The 24,914-nt window shown below is 41.3% G+C and overlaps 1 protein-coding gene across 6 annotated transcripts in view; it reads right to left on the bottom strand.

Moving 5' to 3' along the window:
* FMN2 (formin 2) overlaps positions 1-24,914 on the bottom strand; it is a 345,241-nt gene that overhangs the window by 122,558 nt on the left and 197,769 nt on the right. For 4 of the 6 annotated variants that reach the window (XR_015156591.1, XR_015156593.1, XM_086381217.1 and 1 more), the window contains one exon: positions 16,314-16,375. The exons of the other annotated variants lie outside the window; for them this stretch is intronic. Coding sequence is in view for 2 of the 4 variants with exons in the window: in XM_086381217.1 (XP_086237343.1) it covers positions 16,314-16,375 (62 nt within the window). In the remaining 2 variants the exon portion in view is untranslated. The remainder of the gene's footprint in view (positions 1-16,313; positions 16,376-24,914) is intronic. 6 annotated transcript variants of the gene reach the window in all.

Genomic DNA, 24,914 nt, shown 5'->3' with positions numbered 1-24,914 from the left:
GCCAGAAACTATAAAACTCTCAGAGGAAAACAGAGACAGAACACTCAATGACATAAATCAAAGCAAGATCCTCTATGACCCACCTCTTAGAGTAATGGAAATTCAAAACAAAAGTAAATAAGTGCGACCTGATTAAACTTAGAAGCTTTTGCACAGCAAAGGAAACTATAAGCAAGTTGAAATGACAACTCTCAGAATGGGAGAAAATAATAGCAAATGAAACAACTGACAAAGGATTAATTTCCAAAATATACAAGCAGTTCATACAACTCAGTACCAGAAAAACAAACAACCCAATCAAAAAGTGAGGAAAAGACCTAAACAGATGTTTCTCCAAAGAAGACATACAGATGGCTAATAAACACATGAAAAGATGCTCAACATCGCTCATTATTAGAGAAATGCAAATGAAAACTACAATGAGATATCATCTCATACCAGTCAGAATGGCCATCATCAAAAAAGTCTACAAACAATAAATGCTGGAGAGGGTGTGGAGAAAGGGAATGCTCTTACACTGTTGGAGGGAATGTAAATACATACAGCCACTACAGGAGATGGTACGGAGATTTCTTAAAAAACTAGGATTAAAACCACCATATGATCCAGCAATCCCACTCCTAGGCATATACCCTGAGGAAACCAAAATTGAAAAAGACATGTATATCCAATTCATTGCAGAACTATTTATTTACAACAGCTAGAACATGGAAGCAGCCTAGATGTCATCAACAGATGAATGGATAAAGAAGCTGTGGTACATATACATAATGGAATATTACTCAGCCATAAAAAGGAACATATTTGAGTCAGTTCTAATGAAGTGGATGAACCTAGAGACTATTATACAGAGTGAAGTAAGTCATAAAGAGAAAGATAAATATCATATACTAATGCATATATACAGAATCTAGAAAAATGGTACTGAAGAATTTATTTGCAGGGCAGCAATGGAGAAATAGTGGAGAAGGCAATGGCACCCCACTCCAGTACTCTTGCCTGGAAAATCCCATGGATGGAGGAGCCTGGTAGGCTGTAGTCCATGGGGTTGCTAAGAGTTGGACATGATTGAGTGACTTCACTTTCACTTTTCACTTTCATGCATTGGAGAAGGAAATGGCAACCCACTCCAGTGTTCTTGCCTGGAGAATCCCAGGGACGAGGGAGCCTGGTGGGCTGCTGTCTATGGGGTCGCACAGAGTCGGACACGACTGAAGCGACTTAGCAGCAGCAGCAATGGAGAAATAGGCATAGATAACAGACTTATGGACAGGGGGAGAGGGGAGGAGAGGGTGAGATGTATGGAGAGAATAACTTATATTGCCATACATAAAATGGATAGCCAGTGGGAAATTGATGTATGGCTCAGGAAACTCAAACAGGAGCTCTGTATCAACCTAGAGGGGTGGGATGGGGAGGGAGATTCAAAAGGGAGAGGATATATGTATACCTATGGCTGATTCATGTTGAGGTTTGACAGAAAACCACAAAATTCTGTAAAGCAATCATCCTTCAGTTAAAAATAAATAAAAAATTTAAAATACCATTATTAAACATTATGGCAAATTTAAGACTCTATTCAGATATCTTTCCAACACTGTTTCAGACCTGAAATGAATATTTACAGTTATATCACACAATAAAGTTTGAAAGATTTCCAAGGAGACGCCAAGCCAGATCCAAGTGCACAGATAAATTTTTCCTTCCAGAGGCACCTTCATATGAGCAAGACTTGAGTCTTACACAAGTGACATGGGACTCACACGCAAAATAAGAACAAACCTCCCAAATCTCAACCCCCGCCTACTGTCCATGCCAGTTATTGACTCTCAGCCCTCAGTTTACCCTACTGACCCCATTCTTCACATAGTGGACAGGCCTTTCAGTATCTTGCCTTTTGCCATGTGAACACAATGTTAAGCTCTGCCAGTAGAAGGCGCTGGAGGCACACAGCCGGCTGAAAGGTGCTCTTCCTGATCTGGCGCGCAGGGGTTGGTCTGTTCTTTCCCCGCTGCTCAAGTGATTGAGCACCTGGCACTTGGCACCTGTGCCAGCCAGGGCTCACCTAATACTCCCTGGCATCTGCCTTGGCATCCTGTTCCATGACAATGGCCCCCAGTGCTTCAGCATCTTCGAGGAGCTGTACTTCACCACATCTCTGATCAGTTCAGTTCAGTCGCTCAGTCGTGTCTGACTCTGCGACCCCAGGGACCACAGCATGCCAGGCCTCCCTGTCCATCACCAACTCACGGAGTCCATCCAAACTCATGTCCATTGAGTCAGTGATGCCATCCAACCATCTCATCCTCTGTTGTCCCTTTCTCTTCCTGCCTTCAATCTTTCCCAGCATCAGGATCTTTTCAAATGACTCAGCTCTTCGCATCAGGTGGCCTAAGTATTGGAGTTTCAGCTTCAACCTCAGTCCTTCCAATGAACATTCAGGACTGATCTCTTTTTGGATGGACTGGTTGGATCTCCTTGCAGTCCAAGGGACTCTCGAGAGTCTTCTCCAACAACCACAATTCAAAAGCATCAATTCTTCGGCGCTCAGCTTTCTTTGTACTCCAACTCTCACATCCATACATGACCGCTAGAAAAACCATAGCCTTGACTAGATGGACCTTTGTTGACAAAGTAATGTTTCTGCTTTTTAATAGACAGGTTGGTCATAACTTTCCTTCCAAGGAGTAAGTGTCTTTTCATTTCATGGCTACAATCACCATCTGCAGTGATTTTGGAGCCCCCCAAAATAAAGTCAGCCACTGTTTCCCCATCTATTCGCCATGAAGTGATGGGACTAGATGCCATGATCTTAGTTTTCTGAACATTGAGCTTTAAGCCAACTTTTTCACTCTCCACTTTCACTTTCATCAAGCTTTTTAGTTCCTCTTCACTTTCTGCCATAAGGGTGGTGTCATCTGCATATCTGAGGTTATTGATATTTTCCCCAGCAATCATGATTTCAGCTTGTGCTTCCTCCAGCCCAGCGTTTCTCATGATGTACTCTGCATCACCTCCAGCTATATTCCCCTCCCTCACACCATTTCCTTTGGGCCTCCCTACTAGTCCTTGAACACATCAGGCTTGCTCATACCTCAGGCAGGAAATCATCCCTGAAATATCCACGTGGCTTCTCTTCTCCCTCTCCTGAAATTCCTATTTAAAATGCCCTCATTCATATGGTATTTACAATTGTACACATTACCCTGGGAAATCTTCATTCTCCTGAAGGACTTTGCTGGAGAGAGTATTTCTGGCTGACATTTTTTATCATTTAGTACTTTAAGAAAGTCATTCTGCTCTTGCCTGGCCTGCAGGGTTTCTGCTGAGAAATCTGATGATGGCCCAATGGGAGTTCCTTTGTAGGGTTCCTTTTTGTTTTTCTTGCTGCCTTTAAAATTCTTTGTCATTGACTTCTAACAGTTTTAACATAATGTGTATTGCAGAAGGTCTTTTTGTGTTGAGGTAACTAGGAGTTCTCTTAGCCTCATGGACTTGCATATCCATATCCTTCCCCTGTCTGGGAAGTTCTCAGCTATTATTTCTTTAGATAATCGCTCTACTCCCTTCTCCCTCTCTTCCCCTTCTGGGTACCCATCACTCTGTTGTCCCTTATAAAAGAATCAGAGAATTCCTGTAGGATTTCCTTACTTTTTAAAGATCTTTTTTTTGTTGTTATATAATTTTTTTCTTTATTTTTTTAATTTAATTTTATTTTTTAACTTTACAATATTGTATTGGTTTTGCCATATATCAAAATGAATCCGCCACAGGTATACATGTGTTCCCCATCCTGAACCCTCCTCCCTCCCCATACCATCCCTCTGGGTCATCCCTTTTTAAAGATCTTAATTCTCTGTTCTCTTCTATCTGAATCATTTCTAGATTTATATCTTCAAGCTCACTATTTCTTCCACATGGTCTGCTCTGTTTCCAGTACTTTCTAATGAATTTTTCATCCTGTTAATTGAGTTCTTCAGCTCCAGAATTTCTGTTTGTTGGCTTTTTTTAGAGCTTCAGCCTCTTTGGTAAAGAATTCCTTCTGTACAATAATATTATTCCTGATCTCATTGTAATGCCTTTCTGAGTTTTCCTGCGCTTCTTCACAATGGCCATTTTGAATTATTTTTCACTTGGACAATACTCCTTAAGTTTTTTTCCTGGAGGACTGTTGTTTCCTTTTTGAAAAACAATGTTACCTTGGTTTCATGGTGCTGGATGAGCTGTTCCTCTGCAGGCACATGTGAAGTAGGCAACACCTTTCTTCTTCAGGTAAAGCTTTTTTTAACTTGATTCTAACATTTAAGGGAAGGGAAAGTCACTTAGTCGTGTCTGACTCTTTGTGACCCCATGGACTATATAGTCCATGGAATTCTCCAGGCCAGAATACTGGAGTGGCAGCCTTTCCCTTCTCCTGGGGGTCTTCCCAACCCAGGGATCAAACCCAGAACTGCCGCATTGCGGGTGGATTCTTTACCGGCTGAGCCACCAGGGAAGCCCAAGAATACTGGAGTGGGTAGCCTATCTCTTCTTCAGGGGATCTTCCTGACCCAGGAATCGAACCAGGGTCTCCTGCATCACAGGCAGATTCCTTTTTTTTTGAAATATAATTATTTTAATTTTTTTTTTTTTTACTTTACAATATTGTATTGGTTTGGCCATACATCAACATGCACCTGCCACGAGTGTACATGTGTTCCCCATCCTGAACCCCCCTCCCACCTCCATCCCCACACCACCCCTCTGGGTCATCCCAGTGCACCAGCCCCAAGCTTCCTGTATCCTGCATCGAACCTGGACCAGCGATTCGTTTTTTATATGATATTATACACAGAAGAACTGTACAAAAAAGATCTTCATGACCCAGATAATCACGGGTCACACGATGGTGTGATCACTGACCTAGAGCCAGACATCCTGGAATGTGAAGTCAAGTGGGCCTTAGAAAGCATCACTACGAACAAAGCTAGTGGAGGTGATGGAATTCCAGTGGAGCTATTCCAAATCCTGAAAGATGATGCTGTGAAAGTGCTGCACTCAATATGCTAGCAAATTTGGAAAACTCAGCAGTGGCCACAGGACTGGAAAAGGTCAGTTTTCATTCCAATCCCAAAGAAAGGCAATGCCAAAGAACGCTCAAACTACCGCACAATTGCACTCATCTCACACGCTAGTAAAGTAATGCTCAAAATTCCCCAAGCCAGGCTTCAGCAATATGTGAACTGTGAACTTCCTGATGTTCAGCTGGTTTTAGAAAAAGCAGAGGAACCAGAGATCAAATTGCCAACATACGCTGGATCACAGAAAAAGCAAGAGAGTTCCAGAAAAACATCTATTTCTGCTTTATTGACTATGCCAAAGCCTTTGACTGTGTGGATCACAATAAACTGTGGAAAATTCTGAAAGAGATGGGAATACCAGACCACCTGATCTGCCTCTTGAGAAATCTGTATGCAGGTCAGGAAGCAACAGTTAGAACTGGCCATGGAACAACAGACTGGTTCCAAATAGGAAAAGGAGTCCGTCAAGGCTGTATATTGTCACCCTGCTTATTTAACTTATATGCAGAGTACATCATGAGAAACGCTGGACTGGAGGAAGCACAAGCTGGAATCAAGATTGCCAAAAGAAATATCAATAACCTCAGATATGCAGATGACACCACCCTTATGGCAGAAAGTGAAGAGGAACTCAAAAGCCTCTTGATGAAAGTGAAAGTGGAGAGTGAAAAAGTTGGCTTAAAGCTCAACATTCAGAAAACGAAGATCATGGCATCCGGTCCCACCAGTTCATGGGAAATAGATGGGGAATAGTGGAAACAGTGTCAGACTTCATTTTTCTGGGCTCCAAAATCACTACAGATGGTGACTGTAGCCATGAAATTAAAAGAAGCTTACTCCTTGGAAGGAAAGTTATGACCAACCTAGACAGCATATTCAAAAGCAGAGACATTACTTTGCCAACAAAGGTTTGTCTAGTCAAGGCTATGGTTTTTCCTGTTGTCATGTATGGATGTGAGAGTTGGACTGTGAAGAAGGCTGAGCGCCGAAGAATTGATGCTTTTGAACTGTGGTGTTGGAGAAGACTCTTGAGAGTCCCTTGGACTGCACGGAGATCCAACCAGTCCATTCTGAAGGAGATCAGCCCTGGGATTTCTTTGGAATGAATGATGCTAAAGCTGAAACTCCAGTACTTTGGCCACCTCATGAGAAGAGTTGACTCATTGGAAAAGTCTTTGATGCTGGGAGGGATTGGGGGCAGGAGGGTAAGGGGATGACAGAGGATGAGATGGCTGGATAGCATCACTGACTCTATGGACGTGAGTCTGAGTGAACTCCTGGAGTTGGTGATGGACAGGGAGGCCTGGCTTGCTGCGATTCATGGGGTTGCAAAGAGTCGGACACAACTGAGCAACTGATCTGATCTGATCTGATACATGTTTTAATGCCATTCTCCCAAATCATCCCCCGCTCCCTCTCCCACAGAGTCCAAAAGACTGTTCTATACATCTGTGTCTCTTTTGCTGTCTCGCATACAGGGTTGTCATTACCATCTTTCTAAATTCCATATATATGCGTTAGTATACTGTATTGGTGTTTTCCTTTCTGGCTTACTTCACTCTGTATAATAGGCTCCAGTTTCATCCACCTCATTAGAACTGATTCAAATGTATTCTTTTTAATGGCTGAGTAATACTCCATTGTGTATATGTACCACAGCTTTCTTATCCATTCATCTGCTGATGGACATCTAGGTTGCTTCCATGTCCTGGCTATTATAAACAGTGTTGCGATGAACATTGGGGTACACGTGTCTCTTTCAATTCTAGTTTCCTCGGTGTGTATGCCTAGCAGTGGGATTTATGGGTTGTTTGGCAGTTCTATTTCCAGTTTTTTAAGGAATCTCCACACTGTTCTCCATAGTGGCTGTACTAGTTTGCATTCCCACCAACAGTGTAAGAGGGTTCCCTTTTCTCCACACCCTCTCCAGCATTTATTACTTGTAGACTTTTGGATCGTAGCCATTCTGACTGGTGTGAAATGGTACCTCATTGTGGTTTTGATTTGCATTTCTCTGATAATGAGTGACGTTGAGCATCTTTTCATGTGTTTGTTAGCCATCTGTATGTCTTCTTTGGAGAAATGTCTATTTAGGTCTTTGGCCCATTTTTTGATTGGGTCGTTTATTTTTCTGGAATTGAGCTGCAGGAGTTGCTTGTATATTTTTGAGATTAGTTGTTTGTCAGTTGCTTCATTTGCTATTATTTTCTCCCATTCTGAAGGCTGTCTGTTCACTTTGCTTATAGTTTCTTTTGCTGTGCAGAAGCTTTTAATTTTAATTAGATTCCATTTGTTTATTTTTGCTTTTATTGCCAGTATTCTGGGATGTGGGTCATAGAGGATCATGCTGTGATATATGTTGGAGAGAGTTTTGCCTGTGTTCTCCTCTAAGATTTTTATAGTTTCTGGTCTTATGTTTAGATCTTTAATCCATTTTGAGTTTATTTTTGTGTATGGTGTTAAAAAGTGTTCTACTTTCATTCTTTTACAAGTGGTTGACCAGTTTTCCCAGCACCACTTGTTAAAGAGATTGTCTTTTCTCCACTGTATATTCTTGCCTCCTTTGTCAAAGATAAGGTGTCCACAGGTGCACAGATTTATCTCTCGGCTTTCTATGTTGTTCCATTGATGTATATTTCTGTCTTTGTGCCAGTACCATACTGTCTTGATGACTGTGGCTTTGTAGTAGAACCTGAAGTCAGGCAGGTTGATTCCTCCAGTTCCATTCTTCTTTCTCAAGATTGCTTTGGCTATTCGAGGTTTTTTGTATTTCCATAGAAATTGTGAAATTATTTGTTCTAGCTCTGTGAAAAATACCATTGGTAGCTTGATAGGGATTGCATTGAATCTATAGATTGCTTTGGGTAGTATACTCATTTTCACTATATTGATTCTTTACCAGCTGAGCTAACTAGGAGATAACATTTTTTTAATTTTATTTTTTAACTTTACAATATTGTATTGGTTTTGCCATATGTGAACATGAATCTGCCAGAGGTATATACGTGTTACCCATCCTGAACCCAGGAGCTAACGTTTTAAAAGGTCGGTAATTAGAGCGCTTTCTTCTGCTTCCAGTAGGTGGAGCTGTGGCATACACTTGTGTGTCTCCACCTGCATGGCCTCTGCAGGTGTTGCAGGTGACCTGGGTTACTGCTGCTGGTGTTACTGGGACGTGGGTCACTTCCACCACGTCCGGGGCCTCCTGCGTGTCCAGGGTGTGGGGTCCACAGGCACAATCCTGGGGGGTGAGGAGGCATGTGGCTGGAGTCCCTGACGCCCAGTTTCCATGGCCCAGGCATTTCAGTGGCCAGGAGGCTGGAGTCCTACACAAGCTGCCTGACCAGTGCTGCCAGGCTCCCTGGGGATGCGGGCTGAGCCCGCAGCCAGTCCAGGGTCACAGGCACCACCTTCACTGTCTCAGGCTCCGCTTTCTCTACGTGTCCTACCCACCTGCCTTCAGATGCACAGATCCGAGGAACTCTCCAGAGACCTGATGTGCTGAGCAGAGGCATCTTTTTTGAGTTATGGATGTTTTACTGATTATATATCGAAGGGGAAAGAAACAGAGATCATCTCGTTCCACTCTGATGCTGGACATCGTTAAGATGACATTTTCACATAACAATTCTTAGTAAAAAGAAATATAACTGGAAAAAGACACTTTAAAAGCTATATGTTCATTTATTTTGTAATAGGTAAAGACTAACAATATTAATTTATAATTATATAATAGACACTTTCTTTGACATTTTATAACAGATAAATTTCTGAAAGCCTGGGTTTATTTCAACTGCACCACAGTAGTATTTTCAAAAGTATATAATTTGTGTACTATCTGTTCTTTTTTACGGCTGAGTACAGGAATTTTTAGATAAAGAGGAAGTGGTGGTGATACAGCTGCGATGGGCTGGGCATGCTCCAGGAAAGGCGGGGGTAGGGGGCACACTGCAAAGGGCCAGGACGTGTCACTGAGCTGGCCTTGCCTAGCCTGTCCACTTGCTCCCCCCACACCTTCAGTAACGCAGAGGAGACATGAAATGTCCACTGCAGTCCACTGGGTTGGGGTGCTGCCCTTATAATACACAATGAATGAGAAGAGCAGCTGGAGCCCATCCCCTGGGGACTGGCGCACATACTGGTTTCACTGGCTGGAACCACACCCTCTGTTGTGCCTTGTGTGTAAGGGCAGGAGAGGAGGGTTGGTTCAGGAAAGTCACCTCATCTCAGGCAGAAACACAACTTCAGCCTATTTAATGCAGCTCTGCTCCAGCTGTAAAGGCTGGAGCGGGGAGGGACACGGGAAGGGCCCCAGAGGTCCACACAGACACGTGGTCACATGGCTGCCACCTCATTCTGTGAGTCACAGGTAAACACAGAGGCTTTAACAACTAAAAAACACGGAGAATTGTGTTCTGCATTGCACACAAAATACATAAACTACAACTGGGTCCAAGTCTTGGGTTCACCTTGGGATCAACAAACTGGGATGAGAAAGTTCACACATCCCATCAATCCACTGGGCATTCACAGGTCAAGGTGACCTGGGGAAAGGGAAAATTTGCTCCAGCAGCTCCAACAGCTTCTGAGACAAAAGCCTCTGAACCTGCATTAACAAGGAGATGAACACACTGAGCCTGCCTACAACAAAATGCCACTCACTAAATTTAAAATACTGTTTGGGAAAAACCACACAAAAATCTGATGAACTATTTCTGGGATAGTAATGATTAACTTCTATTCAGGTAGTTATCAGTTTTGAATCTTTGAATACATATTTCTGAAATTATATTTAAGAAAGCAACATTACTTTTTACACTGATCTTTCCAAAACGTACAGTATTTGAAATAGTGACATTCACCATTTTCATCTATTTCATTGATAAAACCACACCTAGAGCAAAAAATAGTACAACTCTCAGATCGTTCTTTAATTAACTAGTAATTATTATATTATACATAAACTATTGTGCTAAGCATGGAATATGAAAATCCTACTAGTAAGGAATTTATGAGGAAACAGTGGAAACAGTGGCTGACTTTATTTTTGGGGGCTCCAAAATCACTGAGATGGTGACTGTAGCCATGAAATTAAAAGATGCTTGTTCCTTGGAAGGAAAGTCATGACCAACATATTAAAATATGTTATTTTAATTATTAAAATAATTAAAAAGCAGAGACATTACTTTGGCAACAAAGGTCCATCTAGTCAAAGCTATGTTTTTTTCAGTAGTCATGTATGGATGTGAGAGTTGAACTACAAAGAAAGCTGAGCTCCGAAGAATTGATGCTTTTGAACTGTGGTGTTGGAGAAGACTCTTGAGAGTTCCTTGGACTGCAAGGAGATCCAACCAGTCCATCCTAAAGGAGATCAGTCTTGAGTGTTTATTGGAAGGACTGATGTTGAAGCTGAAACTCCAATACTTTGGTCACCTGATGCGAAGAGCTGACTCATTGGAAAAGACCATGATGCTGGGAAAGTTTGAAGGCAGGAGAAGGGGATAACAGAAGATAAGATGGTTGGATGGCATCACCAACTCAATGGACATGAGTTTGGGTAGACTCTGAGAGTTGGTGAAGGACAGGGAGACCTGGAGTGCTGTGGTCCCTGGGGTCGCAAAGAGTTGGACATGACATAGCGACTGAACTGAACTGAAGGTATTTATAGTTAAATTGAAAGATAAGACATATGTACACATGATAATATAAATCAAAAAGAGGCATGTGCCCAGGGAAAGAAAGACAGAAAGGATGTCATAAGGGATGTTATTGGAACAACCATCAAAACAACGGGATCTGAGGATTAGATGATAGCAATATATCACTGTCAATTTCATAATATTGCTGGTTGTATTATGATTAAGTGTCTGCTACATTGTAGGAAATACACACTAAAGTATTCAGGTACAATCAGGCATAATGTTGACAATTTATTTGCAACTGATACAGAAAAAAGAATAGTCCTTCATAGTGTACCTGCAACTTCAGTGTATCTCCGAAACTGTTTTAAGAAATAAAATACAAATGTTAAAATGAAGATTGCAAATAAAGTGGTGTCTTTCTAAATATGACAATTTTTAAAAAAAGTATTTCCAAAATGAATTCATGTTGCCTATAAATACACAGATATTTATTGTCCTTCATTCAGCAAAATCTTCAGACCCTTGAGGAAAGGTCCAGTTTTAAGATCCATGGTGTACGACTTTTGCTATCTTTGATGCTACCAGTCTTAGACATAGTCACTGTCGTTTGACAATCTTAGTTATTTTAAGTTCTATGCTCATGCTTATTTTTATTTAAAAGAAAAGCATAATAGTACTGAATAGTCCAGAAAATTCTCTTTATGTCCATTTGACAGTGACAAAAATTGATGTTTTTATGAATTATTAGACACCCTATTTAGAAATGGGGAAATGGAAGCTGAAGGAGCATCAATAAATCACTGGGGGCAACCATGAGCTTCTGGTGCTGAAACCTGGGCCACATTCTCCCTTTTCACCCCTAGTTTCTGCCACCACACCGTGTGTCTTACCTCCTCCCACAGGGCCCTGTCCAGTGCTCTTCAAGACTCAGGAAATTCTGTGCTTCAGAGCATGGTGATCAGGGACCAGGGTCACACCCAGTAATGAGCTGACTACCTCTCTGGGTCAGTTTCCTCGTTTCTAACAATAGTGCTTCTTCCTTCTAAGTTGGATGTAAGCCACTTGGAGGATTAAATGAAATAACACAGGTAAGATGCTTAGAGTGGTGTCTGGTGCATAATACGCATTAAATTACCACTATTCTAAAACTCAGATACCCTGATTTTTAAATGATCACAGCTCTCTTAGGAACTTAAAAAACTGAAATGAAGATTTTGAACAAGTGCGTTTTTCACCACTAGGGAATATGGAGCTCAGTTTTCTGTTGAGTTAGGGGGAGTTTCTTGCTTTGCTAAAAGTACATTCATCACCTAACTGGGAAGCCTTCATCCACGACTGCTGTCTGACACCCAGAAAACTAGACATTACCTCAGCCCATATCCCTACAAAACCGAAGACCATCACATGCCAACAGGTCTCGGAAGTCTGACCTTAATGACCAGAATTCTAAACATATGTAACAAATTTACGTTTTTCATTTACCCTTTTCAAAGTTTCAGCCGTTCTGTTCCTCACCACTTTTTGTGCAGATCAGGTTACAGTAAGCTATCCACACCCTTCCAGAAAGAGCCACTCATTATCATGCACATGCAGTCTCATTATCAATAAAGTAAAGGGCATGAATCGATGTTCAACATGGATCCTTACTCATGGTGAGTATCTATCAGTGTGAAGAGGCAAAAAGGATATGAAAACCATATAACAGAAAATCCAAGAGGTCATAAAACCAAGCCTACCAGCACAGTTCACTCATGATTTTATATATATATTCAAAAAAGATGTCCTTTTCATCACAGGGGAATGGAATGCAAAAGTAGAAAGTCAAAAGAACCTGGAGTAACACGCAACTTTGGCCTTGGAGTATGAAATAAAGCACGGCAAAGGCTGACAGAGTTTTGCCAAGAGAATGCACTGGTTATAGCAAACACCCTCTTCCAACAATATAAGAGACAACACTACACATGGACATCACAAGATGGTCAATACCGAAATCAGACTGATTATATTCTTTGCAGCTAAAGATGAAGAAGCTCTAAACAGTCAGCAAAAGCAAGAACTGGAGCTGATTGTGGCTCAGATCATGAACTGCTTATTGCAAAATTCACTTAAATTGAAGAAAGTAGGGAAAACCACTAGACCATTCAGGAATGACCTAAATCAAATCCCTTATAATTATACAGTGGAAGTGACAAATAGATTCAAGGGATTAGATCTGACAGACTGCCTGAAGAACTCTGGACAGAGGTTCATGACATCGTACAGGAGGCAGGGATCAAGACCATCCCCAAGAAAAAGAAATGCAAAAAGGCAAAATGGTTGTCTGAGGAGGCCTTACAAATAGCTGAGGAAAGAAGGGAAGCTAAAGGCAAAGGACAAAAGGAAAGATATACCCATCTGAATGCAGAGTTCCAAAGACTAGCAAGGAGAGATAAGAAAGCCTTCGTCAGTGATCAATGCAAAGAAATAGAGGAAAACAATGGAATGGGGAAGACTAGAGATCTCTTCAAGAAAATTAAAGATACCAAGGGAACATTTCATGCAAAGATGAGCACAATAAAGGACAGAAATGGTATGGACCTAACAGAAGCAGAAGATATTAAGAAGAGGTGGCAAGAATACACAGATGAACTACACAAAAAAGATCTCAATGACCCAGATAACCATCATGGTGTGATCACTCACCTAGAGCCAGACATCCTGGAATGCGAAGTCAAGTGGGCCTTAGGAAGAATCACTATGAACAAAGCTAGTGGAGGTGATGGCATTCCAGTTGAGCTATTTCAAATCCTTAAAGATGATGCTTTGAAAGTGCTGCACTCAATATGCCAGCAAATATGGAGAACTCAGCAGTGGCCATAGGCCTGAAAAAGGTCAGTTTTCATTCCAATCCCAAAGAAAGGCAATGCCAAAGAATGCTCAAACTACCACACAATTGCACTTGTCTCACACGCTAACAAAGTAATACTCAAAATTCTTCAAGCGAGCTTCAACAGTACTTGAACTGAGAACTTCCAAATGCTCAAGCCATAGCCTTGACTAGATGGACCTTTGTTGGCAAAGTAATGTCTCTGCTTTTGAATATGCTATCTAGGTTGGTCATAACTTTCCTTCCAAGGAGCAAACGTCTTTTAATTTCATGGCTGCATGGCTGCAGTGATTTTGGAGCCCAGAAAAATAAAGTCTGACACTGTTTCCACTGTTTCCCCATCTATTTCCCATGAAGTGGTGGGACCGGATGCCATGATCTTCGTTTTCTGAATGTTGAGCTTTAAGCCAACTTTTTCACTCTCTTCTTTCACTTTCATCAAGAGGCTTTTGAGTTCCTCTTCACTTTCTGCCATAAGGGTGGTGTCATCTGCATATCTGAGGTTATTGATATTTCTTTTGGCAATCTTGATTCCAGCTTGGGCTTCATCCAGCCCAGCGTGTCTCATGATGTACTCTGCATATAAGTTAAATAAGCAGGATGACAATACATAGCCTTGACGTATTCCTTTTCCTATTTGGAACCAGTCTGTTGTCCCATGTCCCATTCTAACTGTTTCTTCCTGACCTGCATATAGGTTTTGCAAGAGGCAGGTCAGGTGGTCTGGTATTCCCATATGTTTCAGAATTTTTCAGTTTATTGTGATCCACACAGTCAAAGGCTTTAGCATAGTCAATAAAGCAAAAATCAATGTTTTTTCTGGAACTCTCTTGCTTTTTCCATGATCCAGCAGATGTTGGCAATTTGATCTCTGGTTCCTCTGCCTTTTCTAAAACCAGCTTAAACATCTGGAAGTTCATGGTTCATGTATTGCTGAAGCCACAAGGCATCTCTTATTCATAACGGGTGCTTTAAGTTCCTCTACTGAAGATAGTGATCGAAACAATCCAGAATATTCCCACCTAAACCAGTATCTACCACAAATGATTGTTTTCCTGACACAGTGAAAGTCTGAACCATCAGATTTAATGACATCAACAATATAAAGAAAACCACAATTGTAACCAGTTCCAGTTGGTTCTGGTTCTCCTTTCATGGAGTATGGTGGTTAGAAATTCTGGGTAGCTATCTGGTTTGTCCACAGTCAGAAATTTCTATTTTGTGAAGTTACTTTAAAGGCTAAAATCTCCCAAAGAAAATACTCTAAATCACTGCAAAGTAAACTCTCCTTATAAATACAGTTGTCCCCAATGTTCTGTTTTTTTTCTGTATATGTTTCTGCACAGCTTAAAACAAAACATTCATGTCTTCATATAATGTACAGACATATACACTATGTATCTGCAGAAAGACATGTACATAAATGCATGGAATATGTGCACAAGCTACAGTTACACATACACCAATGAAATCTGACATGGTTACAACCTGCTGAAGACATTGTTCTCCCTGGTGTTTCCTTGTTTCTTCCACCTGGTTCTTGGTTGACAGAGGGTTGGCAGGAAGGATGAGGGAAATGAAAGCTCTGTATACCACTAAACAGTTCCATTTTTTCCAAGTTTTCCATCATGTAGTGACCACCAAGCAACAAAACACTCATGCCTTCCTCTCCAGTTCATTAATGAGTCACACACCTGTGCCCACAATGGGCACCAGGTGCCAGCACTGCGTTCGCCACAGCTGTGTATTTCACCCATGGACTGGGTGATGCTTCATGAGAAATACCTGCCCATGAAGGTCCTGGCCTCACAGGGACATCATGTGGACATGTGCTTTAAAAGTACCGAATCTAAGGACAGACACCCAGGTGGAACACACTGTCCTCAAGGGAGCGGTTGAGGAAGAGGGTCAGCAAAGCCAGGACCAACCAAATCAGGCCCCACTTAATCACAGAGGCTTAAATACCAGGCAGACCACAGGCAAGAACAGAAACCAAGGAAGAAAACATGGCCACACTGAGACTTTCCTAGATTCAATCAAGCACATTGAAGAGAATCGCTTTCTTACTACGTGAATCAATGTTATTTAATGCCAAGCCCCAGCAAAAGTCATTTCACACAGCACCCGCCACCCCCTCCGTCCCCCAAGACTGCACTTCCCCAGGGCACGTGCCCTGGTCCGTTCTCCTCATGCCGGTTTCCGGCCACCTTTCTAAGAGAAAGTGGTACCAGGAGAAAGATACCATGTCCTGACGCTCAGTGAAGGAAACTGTGGCAGACAGAGAAACAGAGACAGAATGAAACCACATCCCACCTCACCACAACACAGCATGTGTGACTTGGGCAGGTGGTGTAGACTCTCTCTGCCAAGTTTCCTCATCTGTAAAATAGGGCAATAATAGCAGCTACTGAGGGTTTTCATATCAAGAGTAAATGCATTAGCACATCACACAATGTTCCTCTCAAATTAACCCTCTGCCTAAGCATTGATTATATTTCAAAAGAAGGAATCTGAAAGACCGCACATACAACATGCTTTGAATCACAATTTTTAAAACTGTGAGACCATGCATTCATTCAAAGTATTTCTAGAAAGTATACATTTTAACAAATCCAGACTTATGTAAATTCAGTGCCCCCGTATCAAACTTCCTCAGAGGACATGGAGGCAATGAGGCCAGAGGTGGACATTGACAAGAACTGTGCGTGTGTCACATTCGCACACAGAAAACCTCCTGTTACTCACATTCTCATAGAGAGCTTGAAGGGTCTCCAGGTCAACCACAGAATTGTCCAAGTTCACCACAGCTGTGTGAAAAAGATAAAACAGACAGTATAAATTGCCATAAACCAGCTGTGAAAAGTGTCTGACCACCTCAAACAATAGTGACCATCCACAGAGCAGACTTCATGACCTGCAGGCAGCAGGTGACGCTCTGCCTTCACTGCAGCTGCTCCCCTCATCGACAAAGACTGAGCTGAGCTGGGAATTTCAATACGGCAGGTGTCAAGTGTCACAGCTTTCACACTCTCCACAAACACAAAATCCCAAGAATAGGCCCCCACGGCCAGAGAGAAACCCACCGTCTGTCTCTTTCATGACTCACCTGAATAAATTTGAAAAATCTGCTTAATACCAGAAAAATAGGCAACTCACTCATGTTACTGCCACATCCTGGTTTTATGCCAATAAATGCACATATCTGCCAATTTATCTAAAGACATTTGGCAAAGGTTGTATCTAATCACTAAATTGATAGACAATATGGAAACAGGTGCATTTCCTGTTACAACCCTATAAATTGTAATAATCAAAGGATAATTCTTTGATTATAGTTTTGAAATTGGCAAAGGTGTTTGTTCAGCGAGGCAGTAGGTGTGGACGATGGAGAAAGTTCATTTCTTTGGATGAGATCTTCAAGAAACATGCACTGTTTATAGCGCACCCTCAACTGGAACTGTGTGGGGAAGGGGAGAGATGAGACTTAGAACTTGTATTATATTACATGATAGTTGATCTAGCTGTAGGGAAAATTCATGGTACCCAAGGAGGGTTAAACCTCTTCTCCACCTGATTGTTCCACCTGAAGCTTTCTTCACACTGATGCCTGTCTTCTGTTTCACTGTTTGCATGGATTGCCAGTGATCAAGGATGTTAAGAGCTCTGACAATAAAAAGTTCTTTAAAAAAAATCTTACAAGCCATGAGAAGGGTAAATGCATCTTGATCCATTAACTCAATTAGAGGAGGGTTGCAGCTTCAGAAGTGATGAAAGCACTGGATACTTAGAGCAATAAAGGCGGAGGGGACTGGGAGAAGCAGGGACAATAGTCTCCTCCACCAGAGTCAAGCCGTGAGCTTGGTCCTGCTGGGCCAGGAGGATGCGACTCCAGCAGGGCTTTCCCTCCCCCATACAGCTGGCTATGAGTAGTTGAAGCTCAGAAACAACAAGGGATGGATTAGAACAGAGGCAGTGCCATCTTATATTTGAAAAGCTTGTATCTTTTTTAGAAGCAACATTTTATGCATTGAAGTCACATTAGAGGGACTTCCCTGTTGGTCCAGTGATAAAGAATCTACATGCCAACGCAGAGGACATGGCTTTGATCCTTGATCCAGGAACTAAAGTCCCATATGCCATGCGGCAACTAAGCTGCAGCTACTGAGTCCACGCACCACCACTAGAGTCTGTGAGCTGCAATAAGAGATCCTGCATGATAAAGTGAAGGTTCTGTGCATCGCACCTGAGACCTGAGGCAGTCAAATTAATTAGTTAAAAGCAATCACATAAGAGAAATCCTAATGTCATCCATGATTATCAGTTACTTTATTCCTCTGGACAATGAGCCATCAAAATAATCCTTACATACAAATATATATATCAACAGAGAAAACAGAAAACCTTCATAACTGAACAAATGACCAAGCATGACTCAACACACACATAAACCAGCCCACCACACTTTATGCATATTAACAACATGTTGAGTAAACCACAGTTATTCTAAGTGTATCATGATAAATATGTGTGTTCTTTAGATTTTTGTACATATAAATATTTTGGAAAAAGTTTTTGTGAGACCCAAGTTTTTAGTCAAAACCATCTGTAATACAGTGAAAGGAACATGCCAAGTTTCAGTGTGTAAACTTTGATTTTCTCCATCATAGGCTATAAGTTTACAACTTTTTTTTTTAATCCATTAATAGTTTACTGTATGAGATGAGGAAATAAGTTTGTGTTATGACATTGTTTGACATTTTTGTTGGAACTTAATAGTCAATAGTCCTAAATAGTTCATGTACCTTGAAAATAGTCAATAGTCCTAAATAGTTCATGTACCTTGAGAATACATATATAATATGTATATATAAGATATAATTTTTTCTGTTTATATATTCTAAGTCCTTATTTGTATTTTCCCTCTTGATCTGTTTTGACCAAAGTGGTTTAAAGTTACTCTTATTAATGTGCCTGTCTCTCCTTGTAAGTATTACATAGTTTCTTTCTTATGTAGTTGCATCTGTATTTAGAGGGACATGAATTCAAATTTATTATAATTTCATTGTGAATTATAGCTGTTAGTATTAAGAATATGTTTTCATTGTTTTGTTGTTGTTCACATAATGTTCCTGGCCTGAATTTTAAGTTGTCACATATCAAGATCATAACTCTTGCTTTTTTGATTCACATGTGTTGGGCCTAATTTCACTTCTCTTCATACTTCAGCCTTTCTGAAATACTTTGTTATACCTAGGTTTTATTTAGAAGCAGAAGATATTAAGAAGAGGTGGCAAGAATACACAGAAGAACTATACAAAAAAGATCTTCATGACCCAGATAATCATGATGGTGTGATCACTCACCTAGAGCCAGACATCCTGGAATGTGAAGTCAAGTGGGCCTTAAGAATCATCGCTATGAATAAAGCTAGTACCAGGTGATAGATTCCATTTGAGCTATTTCAAATCCTAAAAGATGATGCTGTGACAGTGCTGCACTCAATATGTCAGCAAATTTGGAAAACTCAGCAGTGGCCACAGGACTGGAAAAGGTCAGTTTTCATTCCAATCCCAAAGAAAGACGATGCCAAAGAATGCTCAAACTACCACACAATTACACTCATCTCACACGCTAGCAAAGGAATGCTCAAAATTCTCCAAGTCAGGCTTCAACAGTACATGAACCATGAACTTCCAGATGTTCAAGCTGGATTTAGAAAAGACAGAGGAACAGGAGATCAAATTGCAAACATCCGTTGGATCACTGAAAAAGCAAGAGAGTTCCAGAAAAGCATCTACTTCTGCTTTATTGACTATGTCAAAGCCTTTGAATGTGTGGATAACAACAAACTGGAAAATTCTTCAAGAGATGGGAATACCTGACCACCTGACCTGAAATTTGAGAAATCTGTATGCAGGTCAGGAAGCAACAGTTAGAACTGGACATGGAACAACAGACTGGTTCCAAATAGGAAAAGGAGTACGTCAAGGCTGTATATTGTCATCCTGCTTATTTAACTTATACGCACAGTACATCACAAGAAACGCTGGGCTAGATGAAACACAAGCTGGAATCAAGATTGCTGGGAGAAATATCAGTAACCTCAGGTATGCAAATGACACCACCCTTACGGCAGAAAGTGAAGAGGAACTAAAGAGCCTCTTGATGAAAGTGTAAGAGAAGAGCAAAAAAGTTGGCTTAAAACTCAACATTCAGAAAACTAAGATTATGGCATCTGGTCCCATCACTTCATGGCAAATAGATGGGTAAACAGTGGAAACACTGACAGATTTTATTTTCTTGGGCTCCAAAATCACTGCAGATGGTGACTGCAGCCAGGAAATTAAAAGACGCTTGCGCTTTGGAAGAAAAGCTATGACCAATCTAGACTGCATATTAAAAAGCAGAGGCATCACTTTGCCAACAAAGGTCCATCCGGTCAAAGCTATGGTTTTTCCAGTAGTCATGTATAGACGTGAGAGTTGGACAATACAGAAAGCTGAGCACTGAAGAATTGATGTTTTTGAACTGTGGTGTTGGAGAAGACTCTTGGGAGTCCCTTGGATTGCAAGGAGATCCAATCAGTCCATCCTAAAGGAAATCAGTCCTGAATATTCATTGGAAGGACTGATGATGAAGCTGAAACTCCAATACTTTGGCCACCTGATGCAAAGAATTGACTCATTTGAAAAGACCCTGATGCTGGGAAAGATTGAAGGCAGGAGGAGAAGGGGATGATAGAGGATGAAATAGTTGGATGGCATCACTGACTCAACGGACATGAGTTTGAGTAAGCTCCGGGAGTTGGTGATGGATAGGGAGGCCTGGTGTGCTGCAGTCCATGGTGTCACAGAGTTGGACACGACTGAGCAACTGAACTGAACTGAAGTTTTATTTATTTTTGATGCATTTTAAATTTCCCCTACCTTAACCTGTGTGCCAATATATTGGGTTGGCCAAAAAGTCCATTTGATTTTTTTTCTGTAAGATGGCTCTAGTAGCACTTAGTTGTTCTTTAACTTCATTTGAAATCATTGTCTTAGATTGTACTGTATATTGTCATATCAGTGTGCATTAAAAAAAAAAACATCAGGGGGCGGTCCTAAGATGGTGAAGGAATAGGACGGGGAAACCACTTTCTCCCCCACAAATTCATCAAGAGAACATTTAAATGCTGACTAAATTCCACAAAACAATTTCTGAGTGCCAGCAGAGGACATCAGGCACCCAGAAAAGCAGCCCATTGTCTTCTAAAGGAAGTAGGAGAAAATACAAAAGACAAAAAAAGAGACAAAAGAGGTAGGGACAGAGCTCCGTCCCGGGAAGGGAGTCTTAAAAAGAGAGGTTTCCAAACACCAGGAAACACTCACTGCCAAGTCTGTGGTGAGCCTTGGAACCACAGAGGGCAACATAACTGGGAGGAAAAATAAATAAATAATTAAACCCCACAGATTACAAGCCCAACAATAACTCCCCCAGTGGAGAAGCAGCACAGACGCCTGCACCCGCCACTAGCAAGCAGGGGCTGGGCATGGAGGCGTGGGTTGCATTGCTTAGAGTAAGAACCAGGCCTGAATGCCCTAAGGACAATCTGAGGGAACTAACTTGGGCTAGCAAACCAGACTGTGGGACAGCTACCACGGGAAAAGCCCTAACTTAAGACACCGCCAGACCCGCTCACAGAACAAAGGACTGCACAGAGCTAGTTGGCTGCACCTCCTCCAGTGACAGGCAGCCAGAGCCGGAAGGGGGCAATCGCAGCCCCAGAGAGACATTATCTACCAAACTGCAAGCAGGCTTCTTTGCTAACTAAGACTTCTTGGGGTTCTGGACACTCAACATCTGCCTGAGAAGGTGTGGCGGTTGTACACCCAGAAAACCGCGCACCAGGGACGGGGGAGGCGATAAGTCGCAGTGACTGTGCTCGTCAAACACCTCATCACCTGAGCTGCTCGGACCTGGAAAGGGCACAAAGTGCAGGTCCAACTGAGTCTTCGCCTCTGAGGACTTCCTGAGTGCCTGAACCTGAGCGGCTTAGAATTGGGAGGTGCATGCAGGCCAGGGCTGGCCTCGGACAGTTCCCGGCAGAGCAACATAGAGGCTGAGCAGTGTGGGCAGGAAGGACACATGCGCCCTGAACGAGGGCAGGCCCAGTGTGGCTGAGACACTGTGAACACACACCAGTGTTATTTGTTTGCAGCCCCCCTCCCTCCCCACAGCGCAACTGAACAAGTGAGCTTAAAAAAGTGTTCACCACTGCCCCTCTTGTGTCAGAGCAGAAATCAGACACGGAAGAGACCAGCAAACAGAAGAAGATAAAACAGAGGGAACCTCCTTGGAAGTGACAGGTGCAATAGATTCAAACCCTGTAGTTAGAATAGACTACATAGGAAAGGGCCTATAGATCTTGAGAAATATAAGCTGGACCAAGGAACTATCCGAAAATGAACTGACCCCACACTGTCCACAACAACACCAGAGAAAGTTCTAGATATATTTTTACTATTTTTACTATCATTCTTCTTTATGTAATTAAAAAAAAAATTTAAGTCCTCTATTACTCCTTTACTTTTCATTTTTATAACCTACTATTACTTAGCAAAAAAAAGACCCTATTTTTTAAAGGTAACTTCATATATATATATATATATTCTTTTTATAATTTTTGTGACTTTTTTTTTCTTCTTTTCAATACTATATTTTTAAAAATCCAACCTCTACTGTAGATTTTTAATCTTTGCTTTTTGGTATTTGTTATCAATTTTGTACCTTTAAGAACCCAATCTTCAGTACCCATTTTTACTTGGGAGTGACATTATTGGCTTGACTCCTCTCTCCCCCTTTGGACTCTCCTTTTTCTCCACCAGGTCACCTCTATCTCCCCCCTCCCCTTTCTCTTCTCTACTCAACTCTGTGAATCTCTTTGTGTGTTCCAGATGGTGGAGAACACTTAGGGAACTGATTACTGTCTGGATCTGTCGCTCTCCTTTTGATTCCCCCCCTTTATCCTCCTGGCCACCTCTGTCCCCTTCCTTTCTCTTCTCTTCTCTGTATAACTCTGTGAACATCTCTGAGCGATTCAGACTGTGGAGCGCACATAAGGAAGTGATTACTGGCTAGCTTGCTGTCTCCTCTTTTGATTCCACCTCATCTCATCCTGGTCACCTCTAACCCCCTTCTCTCTCTTCTCTTCTCCATGTAACTCTGGGAACCTCTCTGGGTGTCCCTCACTGTGGAGAAACTTTTCATCTTTAACCTAGATGTTTTATCAATGGTGCTGTATAGATGGAGAAATCTTGAGACTACTGTAAAAATAAGACTGAAAACCAGAAGCAGGAGGCTTAAGTCCAAATCCTGAGAACACCAGAGAACTCCTGACTCCAGGGAACATTAATCGACAGGAGCTCATCAAACGCCTCCATACCTACACTGAAACCAAGCAGCACCCAAGGGCCAACAAGTTCCAGAGCAAGACATACCATGCAAATTCTCCAGCAACACAGGAACATAGCCCTGAGCTTCAATATATAGGATGCCCAAAGTTACTCCAAACCCACTGACATCTCATAACTCATCACTGGACACTTTATTGCACTCCACAGAGAAGAAATCCAGCTCCATCCACTAGAACACCGACATAAGCTTCCTTAGCCAGGAAGCCTTGACAAGACACCTGTACAACCCCACCTACAGCGAGGAAACTCCACAATAAAGAGAACTCCACAAACTGCCAGAATACAGAAAGGCCACCCCAAACTCAGCAATATAAACAAGATGAAGAGACAGAGGAATACTCAGCAGATAAAGGAACAGGATAAATGCCCACCAAACCAAAAAAAGAGGAAGAGATAGGGAATCTACCTGATAAAGAATTCCAAATAATGATAGTGAAATGATCCAAAATCTTGAAATCAAAATGGAATCACAGATAAATAGCCTGGAGATAAAGATTGAGAAGACGCAAGAAAAGTTTAACAAGGATCTAGAAGAAATAAAAAAGAGTCAATATATAATAAATAATGCGATAAATGAGATCAAAAACACTCTGGAGGCAACAAATAGTAGAATAAAGGAGGCAGAAGATAGGATTAGTGAAGCAGAAGATAGAATGGTAGAAATAAATGAATCAGAAAGGAAAAAAGGAAAAGGAATTAAAAGAAATGAGGACAATCTCAGAGACCTCCAGGACAATATTAAACGCCCCAACATTCGAATCATATGAGTCCCAGAAGAAGAAGACAAAAAGAAAGACCATGAGAAAACACTTGAGATAATAGTTGAAAACTTGCCTAAAATGGGGAAGGAAATAGTCACCCAAGTCTAAGAAACTCAGAGAGTCCCGAACAGGATAAACCTAACGTGAAACACCCCAAGACACATATTAATCAAATTAACAAAGATCAAACACAAAGAACAAATATTAAAAGCAGCAAGGGAAAAACAACAAATAACACACAAGGGGATTCCCATAAGGATAACAGCTGACCTTTCAATAGAAACTCTTCAAGCCAGGAGGGAATGGCAGGACATACTTAAAGTGATGAAAGAAAATAACCTACAGCCCAGATTACTGTACCCAGCAAGGATCTCATTCAAATATGAAAGAGAAATCAAAAGCTTTACAGATAAGCAAAAGCTGAGAGAATTCAGCACCACCAAACCGGCTCTGCAACAAATGCTAAAGGATCTTCTCTAGACAGGAAACACAGAAAAGGGTGTATAAACTCAAACCCAAAACAAAAGTAAATGGCAATGGGATCATACTTATCAATAATTACCTTAAACGTAAATGGGTTGAATGCCCCAACCAAAAGACAAAGACTGGCTGAATGGATACAAAAACAAGACCCCTACATATGTTGTCTACAAGAGACCCACCTCAAAACAGGGGACACATACAGACTGAAAGTGAAGGGCTGGAAAAAGATTTTCCATGCAAAGAGAGACCAAAAGAAAGCAGGAGTAGCAATACTTATATCAGATAAAATAGACTTTAAAACAAAGGCTGTGAAAAGAGACAAAGAAGGACACTACATAATGATCAAAGGATCAATCCAAGAAGAAGATATAACAATTATAAATATATATGCACCCAACATAGGAGCACCGCAATATATAAGACAAATGCTAACAAGTATGAAAGGGGAAATTAATAGTAACAGGATAATAGTGAGAGACTTTAATCCCCACTCACACTTATGGATAGATCAACTAAATAGAAAATTAATAAGGAAACACAAACTTTAAATGATACAATAGACCAGTTAGAGCTAATTGATTTCTATAGGACATTTCACCCCAAAACCATGAATTTTACCTTGTTCTCAAGCGCACATGGAACCTTCT

Source organism: Bos grunniens, chromosome 28 (assembly GCF_055505025.1).
Source record: "Bos grunniens cultivar Pamir isolate PY7600 chromosome 28, Bosgru_T2T1.0, whole genome shotgun sequence".
NCBI lineage: Eukaryota > Metazoa > Chordata > Mammalia > Artiodactyla > Bovidae > Bos > Bos grunniens.
This window is presented reverse-complemented; position numbering and strand designations above follow the sequence as displayed.